This window comes from Mixophyes fleayi, chromosome 7, assembly GCF_038048845.1.
Source record: "Mixophyes fleayi isolate aMixFle1 chromosome 7, aMixFle1.hap1, whole genome shotgun sequence".
NCBI classification, from domain to species: Eukaryota; Metazoa; Chordata; class Amphibia; order Anura; family Limnodynastidae; genus Mixophyes; species Mixophyes fleayi.
The window spans coordinates 21,975,018-21,999,906 of NC_134408.1; the positions used below are offsets into that span (position 1 = coordinate 21,975,018).

The window sequence follows — 24,889 nt, forward strand, 5'->3', positions numbered from 1 at the left end:
TGTCTGAGGTGTGTGTAGAGTGCAGTGTTATGGTTGTATCTGAGGTGTGTGTAGAGTGCAGTGTTATGGTTGTATCTGTGAGGTGTGTGTAGAGTGCAGTGTTATGGTTGTATCCGAGGTGTGTGTAGAGTGGAGTGTTATGGTTGTATCTGTGAGGTGTGTGTAGAGTGCAGTGTTATGGTTGTATCTGTGAGGTGTGTGTAGAGTGCAGTGTTATGGTTGTATCCGAGGTGTGTGTTTGGTGCTGTGCTCGGTGGTTCCGCCTCTGGATGCAGCTCACAGTCGGTGCAGCCAATACAGGGAGGGAGGGAGAAGAGGAGGGATCAGGAGACAGAGAGAGAGGGGCAGGGGAGAGAGACAGCTCACATCCAGAGACACACTGTCATCTCTTGTCATTCTGCACCCCTGGCTCCCACCTCCTCACCCTGGGTCACTCTATAGACCCTGCACCCGGGGACCCCCATATCCCAGCCCTTCCAGGATGGTGATTGCTGCATCCCTCTTCTTAGTCTGTGCCTGGCTCCTCCCGGCTGGAGGTGTCTGTGCACCCCCCCAGCACATCTGACACCCTCTCCCCATCTCCCCCTCACTCTCTATCTCCTGATCATCACCTCTTCCAGGAAGGATGCTCCGACTATAAGGACCTAGCAGACCACTTGCAGGATCACCCTTTCCTCGCTGTAGCCCCGGCTGATCCCTCCACAAGGAAGCAGGATGGGGAAGGACCAGGAGCTGCTGCAGGCTGTCAAGGCTGAGGACCTCGGCATGGTTCAGAAGCTGCTACAGAGACCCAAGGCAGGCAAAGCCAGTGAGTAGGACCGTGATGCTTTTAATTGGCTGAATGGTTTAAAGGGATTAAATCAGCAAAGAATTAATTAGCAGGCCGGGGGAGCCCAGTCTCCCTATCTGAGCTCTGCTGCCTTGTAACACCATGGATTGCACTATTGATGTGATATGGAGGGGATTTAACATGGGGTGGGGGCTTATTGAACCTACTATATGGTGGAGGGGGATCTGCAGAGCATCAGCCCTTTCCAGCATGCAAAGGATCAAAGTTGTGTGCATGAAAATCTAAGTGCAATGCGTTTGCCTGCGTTTGTAGCTTTACCCTGTGGTAGCTGATAAATCATGTATGCAATTATATACATGCTCCGTTTTATTTGCAGCAGTGAGATAACAGTTCCCTGCTTTCTGTCTCCATGTACTGCCTGGTAATATATGCAGTGAGGGTCATTGCTTCACATCGATCGTGATTGTGCACAGATTTAAAGGTACTCTTTAGTTTTGCTTCTCAGCTGGGGTGGAAAAAAAAAATCACACAGTGCAGTCCTCAGTGGGTTAATGTCATCACACTGCCAAATTCAGCTCAGCTGGTCTCTCCTGGCTGGGGAAAGGGGTGAGAGTGAGAGAGACCCTAATCTGCATCAGTGGTACAGAGATGTATGGGTGAGGGGCGTCCTACAGATGCTGTGATTGCTGCAAGATGCAGAGGTGGGAGGGGACAGGATCAGGATGGAGACAGATTGGGGGGTTTTGAGAAGCATTTAACCACTCTGGGTTTGTAGTATTTTTTTTTTGGTATTGCCCACATGGATGAAAGGACCAGGGGGGTTGTGGTGGAAAGGGAGATACCACCACACCTAAGCACCTCTTATAAAAATCTGTAGTAATTTTGGGCTCTACCACTGGTAAAGAGGCACATTTTAAGTCATGTGGTCGCCTATCCTTGTTTTTGTCTCATTTGGGGCCTTGGATCAACTCTCACTATCCCAGTCCACCCCATATAACATGCTCTAGCGAATGACATATCTGCTGACAGCAGAGGTGACCAGCTGGGCACAGCTATGGCGATGGGTCATTTCACTGTCCTTAAGCACTTTGATTATTGGCTGTGTGAGCAATCTCAGTTTCCCCTGGAGCAATCTGCTCACTAGACTCAGCAAAGCGTGCAGTGAGCCTGGGCAATCAGCTATGCAACACTGACAGAGACCAGCTACTGTTTTTATTGATTTTTTTTTTTTATATATATACACCAAGAACACATGTGGGTGCCAGGAGCTTGCAATCAAATGGGAGGACCACTCAGATATAGCAATTGTTTAATGGCATGAATGTCCTCAGTGCAATTTAATTTTTATTTTATTTTACTTATTAAATAGCAGTAATCTGCATGTAAGATAGGTATAAATAAAGATGTCCGCCACATGTATATTCTTTTTCCTGTGGCTCTGAGCTACCATTAAACTCCACCTTAATTGCAGTGTCATTAGGATCACTGTATTGGTATTGCTTCAATCTTTCCTGAGGTAGAAGGCTATGATATTGTGCTACTCACATCTCTGTTGCCGTGCAGCCAGTTATGTAGATTATGAAAGGGATAGAAGTATAATATAATACATGTGGATAAATCATGAATCAGACCAGCACATGGCAACGGAAACATGTGTCTAGATCAGGGGTAGGCAACCTGCGACTCTCCAGGTGTTGTGAAACTACAAGTCCCATCATGCTTTGCCAGTAGATAACCAGCAGATAGGTGGCAAGGCATGCTGGGATTTGTAGTTTCACAACACCTGGAAAGCCGCAGGTTGCCTACCCCTGGTCTAGATTAATGGAAGACCTTAGTGCACCTGTCACCTACACATCATGGAGGCAGCCATTTTGTGGGCAGAGCAAATATTCATGAGAGGACAGCCTATCAATTGACTAGGACCCAGTGACATCACTGAGGCACGAGGCAGCCTATCAATTGACTAGGAACCAGTGACATCACCGAGGTATGAGGCAGACTATCAATTGACTAGGAACCAGTGACATCACCGAGGCATGAGGCAGCCAATCAATTGACTAGGACCTAGTGACATCACTGAGGCACGAGACAGCCTATCAATTGACTAGGACCTAGTGACATCACTGAGGCACGAGACAGCCTATCAATTGACTAGGAACCAGTGACATCACCGAGGTATGAGGCAGACTATCAATTGACTAGGAACCAGTGACATCACCGAGGTATGAGGCAGCCTATCAGTTGACTAGGAACCAGTGACATCACTGAAGCATTAGGCAGCCAATCAATTGACTAGGACCTAGTGACATCACTGAAGCATGAGGCAGCCTATCAGTTGACTAGGAACTAGTTCAGTGATGGGCCACAGTTGTGGCCTACTAGCACTCAGAGGGGCCGCCCAGAGGTAGGAGGGAGAGCACAGTGCACTCTCTCTCTTCCTCCTCCTCCAGGTATGTCGCGTGAGGGCCTTACATTCTGCAGAGGAGGTCACGTGATGCCAGGGCCATCTTTTCCATTGGGCACGATGGGCAGGTGCCCGGGGGCCCCACGGGCAAGGGGGCCCCATAGGCAAGTCTCTTAATAAGAATAAATAATCCTGCAAGAAAAAAATCCTGAGCGAGTACATTTAAAAAAAGCAGTGCATCGGGGCCCCTATATATAATTATATATATATATATATATATATATATATATATATATATATATATATATAATTATATATAGGTGCCCCGATGCACTGCTTTGCCCGGGGGCCCGTAATGTTGTTGAGATGACCCTGCGTGATGCGACTGTCCCCCGTTCTGATCAGGTCGAGAGCAGCCGCCTTGGGGGGGCCACAAGCGAAGACTCAACGGGCCGCCTGTTTCCCACCGCTGAGCTAGTTACTAGTGTCACCTGTTTGGATTTGGTTCAGCCCACAAACCTCAACTGTGTGTAGGCGACCGATGCACTTTACCCCCACAGAACGTTTATTGTGTGGCGGTTCTGTGCTCACTTCCCGTGAGGCACCCGCAGCAGCTTTCAGCACCAGTGTCCAAACTGACTGGTATAAAAAACCTGTTCCTCTTGTTATTAATTATTAACATAATATTAGTAAAGTCATGTTGGCGAAACACGATGTCCATTGGTTCTGTAAGTTTAGAAAACGCATCTGATTACACAAGAGGGGCAGCATTGGCTGTAAGCACCAGTATAGGGCTAAATGGTCATTGACTAACCACGTTAAAGTTCATAGTCCATGTCTTTTTTTCACAATGCTTGTTATTTTATTATGTTTAGTGGAGAAAGAGTCCACTTGTACATGGCTACTGTGCATATTGTTTTAAAGCTGGCTAAAAATAATTGCTTGAATGGTACAAATCTAATTCATTTCCACTATCAGTTGTGAGACGCGTCAACAAACTAGCAGAGATCCGAGGCGTATAATGTAATAATGTACGTGTCTCTCCACGGACCAATGTGTCTACCAGGGATTGTATTGTGAAATGTTGATATGTATAAAGGACTTACAGTATAAACTGTTCTCATGACATAAAATAAAGAAATATTATATAATATAATTATATAATATTATTTCCTGAGAAATATAGAAATTTCTATTTATATCACTGTCATTTGTAATGATATTTTACTGAGAAATGATCTATGATGCAGGATACTTGCCTGCTCTCCCAGGAGTCCGGGAGACCCACTCGAATTTCGGGAGTCTCCCGGACATTCCGGGAGAGTTGGCATGTATGATTTACATTGTTTTGTTACATATATCCTAGGTACCCAACCTTTAGTACATGTACTCCTATAGACAGATTGCAGTGACACTTCAATCTGTGAAATATAGCTCAAATTAATCTTTAGACCGTCTTTATGACGTGTGTGTTTGAAGATTTGTTTTACATTGAGCAAAGTGCACCTAGGAATAAGCTTCTCCAAATAGGTTTTTTTTTTTGGCCACACCTGGGCTGTTTGTAGTTTATATCATACTTACCAACTTTAGAAAGTTGGTTTCCGGGAGCCTGCCGGGGAAGGTGGGTGTGATGGGGAGCGGGGCTCCAAAATGTGCGTCATTTTGGACCCGCCCCCGTGACGGAATGACGCAAATGCATCATTTGACAGCAGGGGGGGTCAAACGCAGCAATTCACTGCGAATCGTGGCGTTTGGAACCTAATTCTGCCCATTTGGAACCTAATTCTGCCCACTTCACTAGGAAGTGGGCACTTCCTACTGAAGTGGGCAGATCCAGGAGATAGCCACACTCTCCCGGGAGTCCGTGAGACTCTCGCAAAATGCGGGAGTCTCCCGGACATTCCGGGAGAGTTGGCAAGTATGGTTTATAATTGAGGCCCAGCGGAGGCAGCCATTTTGTGGGCTGGGCTAATGTTCTTGAGAATGCAGCGTATTAATTTACTTGGTATCACTGAGGCCTGAGGCACTTTAGTCTTTACTTCTTAGTAAAGTTATTGATTATTGGATCAGTATCAGTTCCAGAGTTTAATTTGTGCTGGAACGGCGTTCCGCCGTGTTCCAGCATGAATGAATTGTTATTACCGACACCAGAATTATGTGGGGAAACCGGAGACGTACAGACACGCCACCTATATCATACTTGCCTACCTTTGGCAACTTGTATCCGGGAGAGGGGCGTGTCTAGAGGGTGGGAGGGGGGGCGGGACACGGTGAATCGCGTCATTTTGGCCCCGCCCCAGCATCAAATATGCCGCTTTGTCGTGGGGGGCTGGGCCAAAATGACGCAAATCGCGTCATTTTAGCCCTGCAATTGCGGGATGCAGGAGATTTGCCAGCTCTCCCGGGAGTCCGTGAGACCAACCCGAATTTTGGGAGTCTCCCGGACATTCCGGGAGAGTTGACAAGTATGACCTATATATAGTGATGCCACTATATGAATAGTGGCTGACTGAGCATTGCTTCAGGATACAAAATGGATATTATTGGATGTGCTTATATTGAATTTAGTAGCTACAACAAGACTCTATTGGAAGTCCTATAGATGACATAACCTATAGACACTATAAGGGACATTATGGAAAAAAGTATCGGAGAAACTGTTCAGAAAACTATGTGGTGTAAGTATTTATATATTATATTGTACACCAGTTGCTCCGACCTTGTCATCGATCTGTCAGGCGATCCTACATGAGTAGTGGTTTTGTCTCTCCTCCATGAAAATTCCCATCTGATCGTGTTACCAGCCTTGTTTCCATAAGCAATAATTCCTTTGCTAAGGAGATGATGGCAGCTTCCAGTGTCTGCAAGTTTATTCCATTTCTGAGTTTAAATATTTAATTAATGCTAAAATACTGCTGATAACATTTAAACTTGACTGTGGAAAGTACATCCTAAGTGGCGGTGTTGCCTTATTTTGGTATAGTGGTTTATTGCTGCTGTGATTAATATTTGCTGAATCACACTTTGGTTGGATGTCACGGTCAGACTTTCCAGGGGGAGCTGTTGCTGTTGATGACTACGGGGCAATGCCTCTGAAGAGGAAAGCAACACAACGTCCCTTATATACTGTATGTTGGGAGATTTGAGTTTACACATATTTCGTCATGGTCTGGCATAGTCTTGTTTTATCCCCAATGACGGAACTATCGCCGCTGCAGACGGTACCAAAATACTCAATTGGGAATGTTGGATGTTCGGTCTGCTCTAACAGACAATGCACTGCAGCTAACGTACAATACATATGTGGAATATAAAGTCCCAAAAGAACACACAGAAAAAAATACCGTTTTCAATGATTGTGACCTGTTAATAATATAGTCATTACTAACAAAATTGTTAAAAAAAATAATATTTTTTTTATTTATTTTCTTTTCTTCACTCCAATATCATGATGTTATTAGTGTCTAGTGTGTATAAATGCATTTTTACAGTTTCTTCTGATTGCAAACACATGTTCTAGCCAGCATACGTGACCATCATCACTAGTAATCGGCACTGTAGCCAGAGTGTTACGACAGAAAATCGTGTACCTTTGAGATGCCCAAAGCTTGAATCAGAGGTTGTCGCATGCGCTCAAGCTTGGCACACTCGTACCGTACATTGACTTGAAGATTAATTGAATGTTGCTGCGTTCACTGACGTATGGTCCGGTTGTAGGCATGCGCAGAGCGATTTTACGCACAATACAGGATGTGACTGCATTTTCGTTCCTTAAGGAATCAGGCCTATTTAAAACCTGATTTATCGATATGGAGATTTCCCTTTATTCAAGGTAATGGATTGCAATTGTGTTCATCATACAAGTGGTCAGCACAGTGGCTTAGTGGTTAGCACTTCTACCTCACAGCACTGGGGTCATGAGTTCAGTTCCCGACCATGGCCTTATCTGTGTGGATTTTGTATGTTCTCACTGTGTTTGCGTGGGTTTCCTCCGGGTGCTCCGGTTTCTTCCCATACTCCAAAAACATACTGGTAGGTTAATTGTCTGCTAACAAATTGCCCTTAGTTTCTCTTAGTCTGTGTGTGTATATTAGGGGATTTAGACTGTAAGCTCCAATGGGGCAGGGACTGATGTGAGTGAGTTCTCTGTACAGCGCTGCGGAATTTGTGGCAACATATTCATGTAATCTCTGCTACCCCAAGGGGCTAATTACATTATTTTGGCCCCGCCCTGTGATGTAACAACGCTTACATGTAATTTTCAAAATTAACAAGATTCAATGAGAATCGCATCATGGCTGGCTCTAATCCTGGCCATTTTACTAGGAAGTGAGCAAATGCGGGAGGTTGCCCTACTCTCCCGGGAGTCCTGGAGACCTACCTGGAATTCAGGAGTCTCCTGGACATTCCGGGAAAGTTGGCATGTTTGAGTAAGGTTTTAAAATGACATATTCCCACGGAGAAGGCGGGCACTTGAGGATAAGGAGGAGAGACAAGGATGGCGACAGGAGCGGATGAAACAGCCCCCGGCATCCTCAAATTTCACCCTCGGCAGCGCTCGTTCTGCCTCCGTTCTACTGTACAGTTATAATTTTAATGAAAATTAAAACAGATTGGAAGCCACTAAAGGGTTACGTGTGACCTTCATGCCACCCGCAGACCACTTTGTACTTAAAATAAAACACAAACTTGGCATCCCAAAATACCTGACAGATTCTGTGATCGTCTTCATTCTGTTGCTGCGTGTCACATATAATCCATGGTAAGTAGCACTTAATGAACAGTTTGAGGCACTCGGCTCCTAAGCTAAGTGTTTCCATATTTGGAGAAAATGCAGCTGTTTCTGTGCAGTTTCTTTAGCTGGAGACCAAACTGCCAGCGCAGGATAGATAACCTGGCAATGCCACGGGTGCCAGAGATCAGGGAATCCAAATACTTTTATATAAGAGGATAAGGTGAATTTATCTATCCTACTTAAATCTCTTTTTCAGCCAGCTGCGCATATATTGCTTTGCCGCTCGTAACTACTTCTGACAATATTTAAACAAAAACATAAAAGGAAAAATTGGAAAATTAGACCACACCCACATCTGTTTATGACACTCTAAACCGCACCCCTATTTAGCTGCGACCACGCCCCAGTAGGCACCACCAAAAAAAAATCAGTACTGTTGAGGAGTATAACTCAGATGTTAAATGTAATCAGTGAATAGGGTAATCTAACTCACAGCACAGCATCAATTGGTTTAAAATAGTTCCAGAATAATTTCAGATGTACTCATTGCCTATATAAAATGGAGGGCCGATACCCACAGGCAATGCAGTCCGCAGAGGGGCATGACCAGAGGGCCGAAGGGGCGGGGCGCGGTCCATCGCGGCATTGTGGCCCCACGACGCAATTCACTCCGAATTGCGTTATTTTGTTCAGGGAGTTGCAGGTTGCAGGAGACTTGCCTGCTTTCCCTGGAGCCCGGAAAACTGACCCAGATTTCGGGAGTCTCCTGGACATTCCGGGAGAGTTGGCAAGTATGCCGTTACCCACTGGCATAAAAAAAGCATGCTTTCACCCATGCTTGTGTACGTTTTGGATACCGGAAGAGAAGTGTGACGGATGTGTTCTTGATACCAGTGCAAAACACGTGTACATTAGAAAATCATCACCAGTGATTTACTCCCCCACAAAAATTAAGCGATACTACAGAGTACATTTGCTTTTTTCTTTAAATGTTACAATGGCATTGTATTTGTGTGTAAAACTTTTATCACATTTGCACAATGTATCTAGATACTTAAAAAAAATAAAAAATATTTAGAAAATAAACCAAAAATAATTGAAATATTTATTCTATGGTGACAACGGAGGGCAGTCATCATCTTGGACTATGTACAACCATATTGATGCTCAGGCGTGCTGCTAAACTGCAGCCCTTACGGGACGCAAACAAATTGAGATTAGGAATCTCAGAGGAAAGTATTTAAGTATTTAAGGAGTCATTAAAAAAACAGAATCGTCAGCACTGGTCGTTTAAGTAATTTTTCATTGAGTGTCAGGGAGCGGCTCCGTGTAAATGGATGGGTCGGGTTACAGGTACCCAGCAGCAGCACTGAGCAGACTTAGTAAACAAGGATACATGATGCGTCTGTGTCTGTACACCGTGAAGGTCATTTGGACCCTCGTTTTGTGCAAGTGCGCCTAGGTTTCCGCGGGTGTGTTTACTTTTTACGCAGCGTAATGGCAGCTTTTTTCGGAGAAGCTGTAGTTTGCTCAGGCTGGGCAGGAGTTGATTGGGTGGAGTAAAGGTGCGGTAAAGTGAGTAAAGGTAAAGTAAAGTGAGGTAGGGAGTAGGCACTAAAGAGACCTAGGGGTAGATTTACTAAAGCTTCTATAAAAGAATTGTGGAGGTGTTGCCCATAGCAACCAATCAGATTCTAGCTATCATTTATCTAATACATTCTAGAGAATAAGAGCTGGAATCTCATTGGCTGCTATAGGCAACACCTCCACTTTTCTATTTTAGACGTTTTAGTAAATACGTTTTTTGTTTTTTTTTAAAATTAATTGAATCTCTACCATCTTGGCAATAACAAGTATACTTGTTAAATATGCTTTCTATGCAAAGGAACGGGGAAAGATTTGCCAGCAAAATCTGTCAAATCTCACCATCGGCTACAGCAGAATTATCACTGGCAGTAACCGTTTGATGTATAGAGGAAAATGAAAAAAAGCCCTTTGTTTAATCAGCCCCTTAGTATCAATTATATTATGCTTTACAATTGCTGCCAATGGTTACATTGTCTGTGTTGGTGGTTATTATGTTTATAAACCAAAAGAATACAAAAAAAAATCTTTATAATTTTCTTCTGTGACATTTTTTTTAAGTCTGAGTTAAGCATATTGTAAATTTTAGTTTACAGACCAGAGATTCAGGAACAAAGGAATATTATTGATCTTTCTTTAGAGACTAATTGAGCAGAGCCCGCAACAGAGCTGTGTCTACAGACTATACCAGTGACAGACAGTTATTCTGGATTGTAAACTTGATCTAATTACTTAGTTGGATTAGCCAGAATACAGTCATGTTATCTGAGTACCACTTCTAAGTTTGTTAGTGTGCACATACATCCAACCAATCAATGACCAGACCTACGTCCATCCAATCAATGAGCAGTCATATGTCCATCCAATCAATGAGCAGTCCTACGTCCATCCAATCAATGAGCAGTCCTATGTCCATCCAATCAGTGAGCAGTACTACGTCCTTTCAATCAGTGAGCATTCCTACGTCCATCCAATCAGTAAGCAGTCCTATGTCCTTTCAATCAGTGAGCAGCCCTACGTCTATCCAATCAATAAGCAGTCCTACATCCAGCCAATCAATGAGCAGTCCTACATCCAGCCAATCAATGAGCAGTCTTATATCCATTCAATCTATGAGCAGTCCTACATCCATTCAATCTATGAGCAGTCCTACATCCATCTAATCAATGAGCAGTCCTACTTTCGGCCAATCAATGAGCAGTACATCCAGCCAATCAATGAGCAGTCATATATCCATCCAATCAATGAGCAGTCCTTCATCCATCCAATCAATGAGCAGTCCTACATCCAACCAGTCAATGAGCAGTCCTACATACATCAAAACAATAAGCAGTCCAACAGCCAGCCAATCAATGAGCAGTCCTATAGCCAGCCAATCAATGAGCAGTCATACATCCAACCAGTCAATGAGCAGTCCTACATCCATCAAAACAATAAGCAGTCCAACATCCAGCCAATCAATAAGCAGCACTACATCCAGCCAGTCAGTAAGTATCACTACATCCAGCCAATTAATAAACAATACTACATCCAGCCAATCAATGAGCAGTCCTACATTAAGCCAATCAATGGGCAGTCCTACATTCAGCCAATCAATGGGCAGTCATACAGAGAGTGGCTGTGGTCAACCTGCTGATTTAGGAGGTCTTACAAGGGTTTTACATGAGTCGAACAGTACTCAGTAATATGCCACCTTAGTAATAGTAACAGTCATTAATTGCAGCAGTTGCAATAGTATCTGTTAATATGCCACCAAAATAGTAGTGTATAATAGTACAACATAGTTAAAGTAATGCCCAGTAATGTGCCTCATAGTAATAGTAATGCCCAGATATGTGCCCAAATAGTAATAGTAATGCCCAGTTATGTGCCCAAATAGTAATGCCCGGTTATGTGCCCAAATAGTAATAGTAATGCCCAGTTATGTGCCCAAATAGTAATAGTAATGCCCAGTAATGTGCCCAAATAGTAATAGTAATGCCCAGTAATGTGCCCCAGTTAAAAAATAAAGGCCTTGAGCCTAGCGATTCATGGGTGGAGCCACTGATTGGTGGTGCAGTTTTAGAATTGGGACGTGGTCTGGGAAGGTCAGAGAGAAGCCTCAGAATGTTGTAGGTTTTCCTTAGTTCCCCGTTACATTCTCAGTGTAAAGGAATACTTTTATTATGTAAAAGTGGTTTTAAAAATGAATTTCCTTTCTCTCTAATTCCGGTCTGCCAGAAGGTTGTCATCTGTAGTTGTTTGAGCCCCAGCCCTCCCATGTTGTGGTAAATACAGCTCTTTTTGAGAAGTGTGTACTGGTGTATGTGTTACATGCTGTTTAAATAAACCCTATTTATCCACTGTTTGCAAGAAGGTGACAAAGTGATTACGGCTCTTTGTGGTCACTTGTGTAGGCGGAATTGTTATTGAAGTGCTATTTGTCTCTATCATTAATCACTCAAACAGTTGTTTATACTCTGGAAATTCCAACTCAGCAAAATGCTGAAGTTACTGTACCGTTTCCACTTTCTCTACATAATAATTACAGAGATTATTTGTGGTTCCCTCAGTTTGTCAGTTTCCAGATAAGCAGAGTGTTTTATCTTCCGCAATGCAGAAATCCCTGCACGGCCAAGGAATTTAGAATATCTTGCTGTTGTTGTTGAGCGCCAGAGCTGGTGCAATGATTGATTTAAATAAGTTTTATGCAACAAACATATGACAATAGTGTGCATAGCATTCTGGGTAAGTGGGATCTGTTTACTGGTCATATGGATGCATCATTATATTGGTCACACTGGTTCTACACGGGATGCTGGAAAAAGATGAGGTCTCTATACTGTTTAAATGGACGCTGCATTGCATCCTGGTCAAAGGACTGCTACATTGCATCCTTACCTCCCAACTGTCCACAGGGTCAAATGCTTCTGCCTCACAGCACTGGGGTCATGAGTTCGATTCCCGACCATGGCCTTATCTGTGTGGATTTTGTATGTTCTCCCTGTGTTTGCGTGGGTTTCCTCCGGGTGCTCCGGTTTCCTCCCACATTCCAAAAACATACTGGTAGGTTAATTGGCTGCTATCAAAAATTGATCCTAGTCTCTGTCTGTCCCCCTCTGTGTGTGTGTGTCTATATTAGAGAATTTAGACTGTAAGCTCCAATGGGGCAGGGACTGATGTGAATGAGTTCTCTGTACAGCGCTGCGGAATTAGTGGCGCTATATAAATAAATGATGATTTATAAAGGGGGGTTTCCACACCACGCCGCTAGTGGGAGTGACCAGCATGCATGTGGGCGTGGCTATAATATTAGACCATGCTTGGCTGCTCTCCAACTCTTCCTATCCCCATAATATACATGGGCAATGCTGCGTGGACTACTGTTAGGTGCACGCAGCTCTCCTTTTTTGAAGCAGAGCCGTGTGAAGTGGGGGCAGGGTCCAGCCACCTCAATTTTACAGTGCCCAGGCTTGGAGGGGGGTTTCCAGGAACTAGGAACCCCCCACCCCTCTCGGTTTGCCTATGGGACAGGTTTGTCCCACTCAGGCCAGAATCTTTGGAGGTAAATCCATTCACTGCTACTCCACTGGTGTGTACAGACCAGAGGGGGTCATCATTGATTATTTTTAAAAAAATGAGCGCTGCATTGCAAAGTGGTCTGTTAAGGTCTGCAATATTGATTGATCAAAAGGGGGCGGCACTGTATATTGCTTAAAAGGGTGGTGCATGCATTGTACACTGGCCAGTTGTGTTACAGGCTGGCGGTGGACTTACTGGAACTACCATTGATGCAGCAGGTACCCACTGCATGGCAGATGCAGAGGGTCGGGGGCCCCAGCATGCCTCCCTGCACTGGGGCCCACAGCTCGCTAGTACCACCTCTGGGCTGTACAGTACATATGCTAGTACGGTGAACGTGGAGAAAAGGAAACGTCTATATATAAATATACTGTAATATGTACCGTGTCTTTAAATTTCACCTGTATCCACCAGAGCGGGTGCTTAGAGTTTGTTCCTCTCTCTTACTATTGTCTGATGAATCAGCTCACCCCACGGTGTATCTCATATTCAAACAATGGCATGCGTACAGGGATATATACTATACCTACACATACAAATCCTCTAAGTCCCCCATGTTTCCCACTTTTCCCAGAGCTGAACTCAGTTCTCCAGCTGTTACTACCCCTTCAGGATTTGTTTAGTCTTCATACAGAGGTTACTGAGGGTCAGGCACTAAGAACGCAACTTATTGACCATTAATGACATAAATGAAAAGTTTTACCTCCAAAATACTACCTGTTGTCACTCAATCCTATATATTTATATTTATATATTAGCCCCATTGCTAACCAATGAAGTACCATCAGCTGGAGGGGTCAATACAGAATCAGCCAATCAGAAGCTACTGAATAGCTCTGCTAACAGTCATCATCACATTCACCAGCCTCCAGCACCCACAAAAAATACATCCTAAAATGCCTCCATATACAATTGTGTTGCACTTATGTGAATATGGCCTTGCTGTACTCTGTGTAATATATCCAGGAGCTGTGTATTCAGCCTCACTGCCTGGTGAGGTATAGAGATGACATCAGTACAATGCATCATAATAGCCCCATGCAACAATGCAGCCCCCTGTATATAAAGGTCACCACTCCTGCTGCTGGGTTAGATATTGAACAGGAAAAATGGAGAGAGATATACAAAAGAAAAGTCGACTAAGGAGGATGTGGGAGACCCTAAGGGGTAAAAACACCGAGCCGGACCCAAAATATCTGTGCGTCAACGGCAGCCACACCTACAATGACAAGTATGAACCTTGGACACCCCGCAGGGGAAATAAATGGTGGCAGCTAGGAAGATACAGATGCACAAAAACCAGCAAGAATAAGGAGGAACTACAAGAAGATCCCCAGGAGATAGCGCTAGATAACAACAAGCAGGACTATCTGTCCCCTACAGAAACTGCCTCTAAATACCAGCACCTTAGTAAGGAGGAATTGATCCAACTAATACTTGAACGAGAAGGAGGAGATGAAGAGCGGGCAGCCCATCTACGCCACCTGGAGAACCGCGTGCAGGAGCTGGAGGGATATCTGAACCAGCTCCTGCTACGCGTGATGACGACCGCTCCAGAACTGCTTGGGACATCTTTCTAAATAGAAAGAAGACCTCTCGTTTCCCTGACCTCTGCCTGGTCCCTACTTTGCCAAAATAAAGACATTGTACTCTAAATTTCTGTTGCCGCTTCCTGAATTTGCTAGGAATCATAAGATTTATAAATTAATGTCATTTATTAATTGATGTGTCATTTGTAATTCAGAGTTGTTTGGTTGATATCATCATCATTATTTATTTATATAGCGCCAGCAAACTCCGTAGCGCTGTACAATTGGGAACAAACAGTAATAAAACAATACTGGGTAATGCATACAGACAGAGAGGTAAGAGGGCCCTGCCCGCAAGCTTACAATCTATGGGAGAATGGGAGTTTGAAAACAAGGGCACGTGCTACATCATATTGCACATTGGACCAACTAGAATGCAAAGGTAAAAGTATTGAGTGGGCTGTGTGATCAGTCACACAGCAATGTTGGTCAGAGGGTTGTTGTCTTGTGTTAGCTGTGTAGAGGGTGGTAATAGGGTAACCTAGTGACATGAAGATGGTGGTAGAAGAATATTATAAGCTTGTCTGAAGAGGTGGGTTTTCAGAGAACGCTTGAAGGTTTGAAGACTAGAAGAAAGTCTTACTGTGCGAGGGAGGGAATTCCATAAAGTGGATGCAGCCTAAAAAAGTCCTGTAACCGGGAATGGGAGGATGTGATGAGAGTGGAAGAGAGACGCAGATCTTGTGCAGAACGGAGGTGTCGAGTTGGGAGATATTTTAAGACAAGTGAGGAGATGTATGTTGGTGCAGTTTTGTTAAACAAAGTAATATTATTTGCAGGAGGAGTTTATACATCCATTAATCATCTCCAACCTGATACACTTCAAGTGGGGTCCGCTCACCTTTAGTAATAAGTTAAAACAAAACACTTAAAGAAAGAGAGGCCTACCTGTAATAACATGTAAGCAGGCATTTTAAACAAGTGTTACAAGCCATAATAAACTTCATCATAAAACAGGACGGAGCTGGGGACCCAAGGTGAAGGCTCTGAGGGCCGTGTGTTGCCCACCACTGCCCTTCAAGGTGAAATGTGTATGGAAATGCAGAAATTGATTTAGCTGAAATAACCAATGAATATTTCACATTCTAGGAAGCACAGGCTCTCTTACTAAACAGCAGTAAATCAGGTCTATGTCCCTGCTTCACCATACTATGTTACCCAACGGTGATACCGAAAGACAAAAGATATATAGATCTCAAAACCTGCAGGAAATATAGTACAGAGAATAATCTGTCAATACGCACCACAATATCGCTGTCAACATCAGGCATATGGGCCGGTACATTATAGAGTGTGTTGCCTGAAAACGAGCATATTAGACATGTTAGAAAGCATGGCGGGCAGGTGACCTCTATCTGTGCCCTGTCATCTTCCAAGCGCGGTGTTGGGTTCCAGTGGTTCTCCAATAGACTGGGCAGACCTTGTCCAATCTCCCCACCCACGTGCCATCCTGTTGATCTACATCAATTCCTTTGTTAAAATAATGCACAATTTACATGTCGGAGGTATTATCGCTGAAAATCGGGATCAGCTAAACTGAAATAAGTGGAATCAGGCGGGTAACTGGAGGAACAGTCACCTGTTTATATCATCTGCTTCCTGATGGCAAATCTTGGGCGTCTCCAATAAAGTGATATCTTTTAATATACAGTATGTATGACGAAATTGCACAATACACACACACTTTTAATTTGCTGAGAGTATAATCCAAGAATATTTTGAATTAAATCCCAATATATTTATAGTGTCAAATATAATGTAGTTCTTGTTGATGCGTTACACATGTGTTTTAGGAGATTAATGCCCTTTATTCTATTATTACAATACAGAAAAGGAAAAGTGGAGGTGTTGCCCATAGCAACCAATCATATCCATATGTTACTCTCTGTTTATTTTTTTTTAAGTCTGTTACTGAAATCAATCATGTGAAAATAAAGAAGTAATTTAAGACAAGAGTTAAAATTTGCAATGAAAACGTTTAATAAGATTTAGGGGAAACATTGTTTTTGTGCATATATTTTTCTTTAATAAAATATAACACTTGTTTTCACCACCTCTGGCGCACTGGCCAATATAACAATCATCACAATCATCAGCAGCAGCATTTATTTATATAGCGCATCAATTACGCAGCGCTGTACAGAGAATATTTGTCATCCACATCAGCCCCCGGCCCATTGGAGCTTACAGTCTCAATTCCCTATCGCAGGCAAAGACTAGTGTTAATTTTGTCAGCGGCCAATTAACCTACTGAAATGTTTTTTTGTAGTAACTACAACTATATACTGTAATGTAATTGTTTTATATGTCCTAGATATTACTGTGCTGCTAATACACTGAATATTGAGCTGAATATATAAAACAAAACAAAACAAAAAAGCTGCATTCTTTACATTGCATGTCCCAGACTAGTCTGTGAACTTTGCACCTAAATGTCCGCATCATACAGTACTCCGAAACGTGTGTAATGTAGGCAGCATTGATGTCAGACAGCTGTTTAAATAAATTAATGTTATTTATGAATTGATGTGTCATTTGTGATTCAGAGTTGTTTGGTTTATATATTTATATAGCGCCAGCAAATTCCGTAGCGTTGTACAATTGGGAACAAACATTAATAAAACAATACTGGGTAATACATATATACAGAGAGAGACGTGGGACCTGCACACAAGATTACAATCTATGGGAGAATGGGAGTTTGAAAACAAGGGCACGTGCTACATCATATTGCACATTGGACCAGCTAGAATGCAAAGGTAAAAAGTATTGAGTGGGCTGTGTGATCAGTCACACAGCAATGTTGGTCAGAGGGTTGTTGTCTTGTGTTAGCTGTGTAGAGGGTGGTAATAGGGTAACCTAGGGAGATTAAGATGGTGGTTAAGGAATATTATAAGCTTGTCTGAAGAGATGGGTTATCAGAGAGCGCTTGAATGTTTGAGACTAGAGAAAAGTCTTACTGTGCGTGGGAGGGAATTCCACAAAGTGGGTGCAGCCCGGAAAAAATCCTGTAACCGAGAATGGGAGGAAGTGATGAGAGTGGAAGAGAGACGCAGATCTTGTGCAGAACGAAGGTGTCGAGTTGGGAGATGTATGTCGGTGCAATATTGTTGACGGACTTGTATGTTTGTAGAAGAATTTTATATTGGATTTGTAGGGAACTTACCTGATAGGCGCTAGATTCTACGCTGTAAATCTGTTCTTGGTGATATTTTTATTTGAAAGCGCTGAAACGGAAAATTTGTGGGTTTTAAGGCAATATTGTTTTATGGGTACAAAAGTATCCTAAGAAGAAAACTACTGAAATATGCCGTTTGCATCAGCTTTTAATCCGTGTCGTGGAAGCTGCAAGTTAACACTGATGTAAAAACAATTTCTCAAACGAGGACACAATTGCCTCGCAAGTGGCCTCCACCAGCGACTCATTAAGATAACTGACACATTTTCCCTGATAAAAACCCCAATTAAGGGATCATTATTCAGGACATGAATCTGAACAACAGCTGTGAAAATGCCGAAATAATGTCACTCATCCAGTTAGTTTACCAGCCCCCACACAGAGCACCGTCCACTGATATGAAGGAGAACCAGGCAGCAGATTCTTACATGTGAGGCTGCCGGGGGGAACTTTGGTAAATAAGGAAAAGCCCTAAATATATGTATAGAAGTCACTTTTGCCAACTTCATATTAGCTCGGCACACATACGATCCCATACTACTTAATTTACCCAGAATGCCAGTCATACCTGCTTTATTTGTTTCAAAGGCTTTTAGAACAAAGGGGTTTGTGTTAGGACAGTATTGGCTAACCTGTGACACTCCAGGGGGTAAATGTATCAAGCTGAGAGATTTCTGGCGGGTTTGAAAAACCAATCAGATTCTAGCTGCCATTTATTTAAGTACATTCTACAAAATGAAAGCTAGAATCTGATTGGTTGCTATAGGCAACATGTCCACTTTTCAAACCTGCCGGAAAACTCTCAGCTTGATACATTTACCCCCAGGTGTTGTGAAACTACAAGTCCCAGCATACCCTTCCAGCAATAAGTTGCTATATATTGGCAGAAAATGCTGGGACTTGTAGTTTCACAAACACCTGGAGTGTCACAGGTTAGTCAACACTGTGTTAGGATCCCTTCCATAGATAGAATGACTGAGCTAGATAAGTATAATTCAGAGGGCATCTTCAGGAGTTATATAAATAGTGGGTCCATGCACCATCCAATATTAGAAAATAATTAAGAATATTTACTCCGAAACTATACATTTTGTTTATGTCATAATACCACAAGTTATTTATTGATTGGGAGCAGATAGAGCGGAAAGCTAGCCACCTGTGTGTAGAACGTTGCAATTGGCTGTGAGCTGTGACAAGGTGTCTATCAACAACACCACCATCTCCTCTGTCACCCAACTCCGCTGCCTGGGGGTCACCCTCGACTCCTCTCTCTCTTTTGCCCCCCACATTCATTCCCTTGCCCAAGCCTGTAGCTTCCAACTACGCAACATCGCCCGCATCCGTCCCTTTCTCTCTCAGGATGCCACCAAGACCATCATACACGCACTCATCATCTCTCGTCTGGATTACTGCAACCTCCTCCTCACCGGCCTCCCCCACTCCCATCTCTCCCCCCTCCGCTCTGTACTCAATGCGGCTGCAAGACTCATCTTCCTCTCATGCCACTCCTCATCTGCCTCCCCTCTCTACCTCGCCTTACACTGGCTTCCCTTCCCCTACAGAATCCTTTTCAAGCTCCTCACCACCACCTACAAGGCTCTCTCCCACTCTACTGCCACCTACATCTCTAACCTCCTCTCCACTCACACTCCTGCCCGCTCTCTGCGCTCAGCCAATGATCGGCGCCTCTCCTCCACTCTTATCACCTCTTCCCACGCCAGAATCCAAGACTTTTCCCGCGCAGCCCCCCTTCACTGGAGTGACCTCCTTCGTTCCATCCGCCTCTCTCCTTCTCTGTGCTCATTCAAACGCGCACTGAAAACCCACCTCTTCCTTAAAGCCTACCAACCACCAGCATAACCCCTTCTTCTCCTCCACCTGCGCTCTCCCTCGCCTCATCTGACTCCCCTTGTGCCTGTTCTGTTTTCCCTCCCTTAGGATGTAAGCTCACATGAGCAGGGCCCTCTTCCTTCCTGTCTCCCTACCTGTTCTTCTGCTCTGTGTTTATTGCTTTACTTGCCTGGAGTTTCTGAAGTACTGGTATTTTGTTTATTGTTTTGTACTGTTTCACCCTGTATAGTCTACTGTTTGTATGGTGTACGGCGCTGCGGAAATCTTGTGGCGCCTAACAAATAAAGGATAATAATAATAATAATATCTATTGGTTAGTAAGGTAAACTATTAATAAAGAGTAGCAGATTGCCAGGGTTCCAAGTAAGAGTTCCGGAACTGACCGTACCAGCCAACAGTCCCTATTTTCACAGGACTGTTCTGTTCAAGGATTGATCCTTGGATGGCCAACTATTCTTGTTGACACCCTCTCCCTTGGAAAACTGCTATCCACATATCCAGTGTCACTTGTATGCAGTCAATGGCATCATCACTCTACCCGCTTCCAAAGCTCGCTGTCTCAGTGTCACCCCCTGACTCCATACTCACATTCAGACAACCTCCAAATCACGTCGCTTCCACCTGCGCATCTTCTCCAATCACGTCCCGTCCTCTACATACCTTCTTAACACTTCCTTTCTTCTTAGCAGTAACTTATAGGAATATTTATTATTAATCCCCTAATCACGGTGATAGGTATGACATCGTTTTTTAAAAATCAGTTATCGCCGCCATTTGTAAAAAAATTTCATTAAGGCCGATGAAAATTACAGTCTGGAGTGGTAAGAGTTAACATGTGTGAACCCTTTTCTTTAGAAATAGGGCTTTTCACCCTTAGATAAATCGAACTCTTGGGGCCCAATTCATCAAGACACGCATACTGAGCGCAATGTGTGCTTGTTTTTAAACTTCCATAAAGCGGCCCAGCGTACTCCTGAATTTAACAAGGAGCGGATCGGAAGATACGTGCGCTGATGAATTCTGGCGTAGGTCTGCTGTGCTCGACTAGACAAGACAATATACATTCACAAAAGGCCGCACAGAATTTTTTTTTATTCAATTAATGTCATTTGTTATTTATTTATTAGGATGCTGTTAATGTTTACTGAACATAAAATACATTTTTACAGTTGCTCCTGATTGCAAACACATGTTATAGCATGCATACGAGACTGTCATCACTACTGATCAGGACTTAGACTAGCCCTGTAGCCAGAGGAAGAGATACAGCAGAAAAACAAGTAACTTTTAGATGCCCAAAGCTTTAATCTGACGACGTGGTTGCGTGTGCTTGAGCTTGGCACGCCTTTATTGTACATTACGGCCGCACGCATCTTCCCTGACCCGTTCACTCCCAGAAATCGTGGGCTGTAGTAAGCGTCCTTTGCGTACGAAGATAAATTGGACGTCGCTGCGTTTAGTTGCAGATTAATTTTCGTACGATATGCACAAAATTGTCAGATACGTGCCCAAATGAATCAGGCCCTTATACTCCAGATGCATCCTTGGTGATAAAATTAGAGGGAAGGTGATCCTGTAGCAATTTTAGAGCACGTGTAGACTTATAACTGATGTGACATGAAGGTTGTTCATTCAATATCTTCCAACTGTCCTAATTTGGGAGGACCGTCCCTGCGCTCACCACTTTTGTCCACGTTTTGAAGTTTGACGGTATGTCCCACTCTCCGAGGTGAGCAGATGCCGCGCACAACGACCTCTGGTGTGCACAGGAATTCAAGGGTGTGTTTGTGGGAGGGAGGTTGGGGACAACCTAATGCTCCGAAGCCCCTGGAAGATTTGACATGCTCCCACGTGGCATGGCTACGCCCCCAATGGGGGAGTGGCTACACTCACTTGTACCAATTTTATATTTTAGTAGCTATGCTTCAGTGGCCATGGAAGCCCAAACACATATGAATGACACACGCTGCATGTCCGCGCTACAATTAATTCACATGCATTCCGCAGGTTGTACAACATGCAAGCGTCGGAATTGCAGTGCAGCCATGCAGCATGTGTAATGCATATATGTCGTGATTTACATGGCTGGTCTGTTTAAAACAATGAAGGCCCTATCTTTGTGGCACTTTTGCTATATAGTGGCAACATAATTAAACTGAGAAAGGGAGTCAATTTGGGCCCCTATGTATCCATATAATGGAATATTCTGTGTAAAAGAGGCGTGTCTAGTGGATGGGGTGTGGCTTAATGCATACTTGCCAACTCTCCCGGAATGTTCGGGAGACTCCCAAAATCCAGGTAGGTCTCACGGGAGAGCTGACAATTCTCCCGCATCTGCCCACTTCCTAGTGAAATGGGCAGATTTCAAGCCTCCATTATGCGATTCTCCGGTAATCGCATAATTTTGGGCTGGCCCCCGTGGTAAAATGACGCGTTAGCGTCATTGCGTCACAGGGGGTGGGGTCAGAATGACGTAATTCACGAAACCCCGCCCACTTAAGCCCACCTCCACATCAGACTCCCGGAAACCAATCTTCAAAGGCTAAACTATGGCTTAATGTGCCACAGGGTTGTATGTCTACAGGCTCCAGTTATATAAATATGATTCTTTCCTCCACTGAATCATAAGGAGACATAGGAGAAGGAATTAGCCCTACGGCTAGCCTTTTATATTTTTTGTTTTAGTACAACACCTGAATAGTCTGAGCACAGGGATATATTTGCATTAATATTCTCTTCTGCTCCACAGACTGACTGTGAACATATTGCTTGGACTTAATACAATTAGTTTCCCTGTCCCTGGCGTCGCTAGTGCCAAAGAGAGGTTCATCTTGTTTGTTTACGATGGATTCTTTTCCAACGGGATCTCAATATCTCACATATTAAAACTTTCCTCCCCGTCCCCGTTTCCATGGAAACTTTGGAAATGTAATTAGATTTCAGCACAAAAATATGTCAGATTTCTAAACCCTGGGCCGAGAAGCGGGCAAAGAAAAAGAAAAAAAGAAAAAAAAGCAAATTAATTCAGCAACCTGAGCAATTAATTAAATTGTCTGTAAGTGCCTCTGAACGCGGACTGGGGAAGATCAGCTCTGATTGTGTGCGCAGAACTTGTAATGGGATTAATTCAATAAATGGCTTAATGCATCAAATCACTATCAAAATATCTTTTGCACTTTTACAGACTCCTCCCCTTTCAATATACCCAGTCAGCCTCTATATACAGCGGCGCCATATTCCTTTATGGGACCCAGATGATGGAGGACAGTGTTGTACAAAGTATTCTCTGATAACGACAATATTACATGCAGTATATTTATATTTCATGTTACATACATCTAAAAAACATTTCCAGAATTCGCACATATCTCACGCAAGACACTGCAAAAACCTTAATTCATGCACTCATCATCTCCCGCATTAACTATTGCAATTCCCTCCTTACTGGTCTTCCCCAAAACAGACTCAAACCCCTACAATCTATTTTGCACACAACGGCAAGATTGATTTTCCTTGCAAATCGTTATTCCTCTGCTGAATCACTCTGTATGTCTCTACACTGGCTGCCTGTTTTCTACCGAATCCAATATAAAATACTTTTACTAACCTACAAGGCCATCAAAAAATCTGCACCAACATACATCTCCTCTCTTGTCACAAAATATCTCCCAACTCGGCAACTCCGTTCTGCACAAGATCTGCGTCTCTCATCCACCCTCATTACATCCTCCCATTCCCGGTTACAGGACTTTTTTCGGCCTGCACCCACTTTATGGAATTCTCTCCCTCGCACAATAAGAGTCTCCTCTGGTCTACAAACTTTCCAGCGTTCTCTGAAAACCCACCTCTTCAGACAAGCTTATAATATTCCTCAACCACCCTCTTAACCTCACTACATTACCCTATTACCACCCGTTACACAATTTCACACAAGACAACTACCCCCTGATCAACATTGTTGTGTGACAGGATCTTTTAGCTTATGAGTCACTTTTACCTTTGCAGTCTGGCTGGATCGAAATACAAAATGTAGACTTAACCTCATGTATTAAACTCCCATTGTCCCATTGATTGTAAGCTTGCGAGCAGGGCCTTCTCACCTCTCTGTTTTACCCAGTTTGTTTACTGTGTTTGTCCCCAATTGTAAAGCGCTACAGAATATGTTGGCGCTATATAAATAAATGAGGATGATGATATACTGTGATCTATTACCTTGAAATCTGTCATCAGGAATGCAAAAAGTTAATAATTGCTGGAGGAACAACGCTAAGCATTTTAATATGGGGTTGAGTGCCAGGAAAAAGACAGGCATACATTTTTCGATTATTTTGTGAAAATTCCAGAAAACACCCTTTATCCTTAGAACTTCAAGCTCAAGCATTTCAGATAATAGGTCCCACAAGTGAGTGATGGATGGGCCTATAACATGCATCCCAAATTCAGCTCTCAGTGGTGCCTATCCTCTGGGAGATCCCGGAGGAGAGGTCATGTGACAAGAGCATGAAGGGGTGTGGCGATGGCTTTGCATCACCGTGGCCCTGCCCCCTGCTCTGAAATGCCAAGAATCACGTTGTTGTACATTGGGGGCGTGGCCTTGATGATGCAAATTGTGCAATTAAACCCCGCCTCCACCACGACCCTGGGGGATGCCTACTCTTCTGGGAATTTCAGAGCCACCCGGAAATTCCTGGAGAGTGGGTAAGTATGGCTTAATGTAGCTTTTGTCCAAATTTGGGGCAGGCTTTGGGCAGATCTGGAGCCTAGCTTACATTGTCCCAATTTTACATGTATAAATGTTGGGAGGTTTGCTATAATTAGGCTGCTGTCTCAGGCAAAGCTTTTGTGGAGCAGTAAAATCATACTTGCCAAACTTTCCGACTCTCCCCATCAAGTGGCAGATTGGCGCAGCGAATCACGTCGTTTAGACCCAACCTCGGAGGCAGAATGCAACAATGACATCATTGCTCCCTGGGGGCAAGGCCAAAGTAACTCGGTTTGCAACGAATCTCGTCATTGAATTCGCCCACTTCCTAGCTGTCCTCCACGGTGTAATGTTAGATGTACGTTATTACGTTAGTTTGTACTGTTATATGTTACCGGCTTATGCCTAAATAATGTCACTAATTCCTAGCGAATTGATAAGTTAAACATGGCTGCCTCCACTGTGTCTACTGAGACTACAAATGAAGGGTTTTGT

At 43.6% G+C, this 24,889-nt stretch overlaps 1 protein-coding gene across 3 annotated transcripts in view; it reads left to right on the forward strand.

Annotated features, from left to right (window-relative positions):
- Positions 1-340: 340 nt before the first annotated feature.
- The window catches only part of CASKIN1 (CASK interacting protein 1), a 160,091-nt gene continuing 135,542 nt past the window's right edge, over positions 341-24,889 (forward strand). For all 3 annotated transcript variants that reach the window (XM_075179309.1, XM_075179311.1, XM_075179312.1), the window contains exon 1: positions 341-808. In XM_075179309.1, the coding sequence (XP_075035410.1) occupies positions 715-808 (94 nt within the window). In that variant the 5' untranslated portion in view covers positions 341-714. The remainder of the gene's footprint in view (positions 809-24,889) is intronic.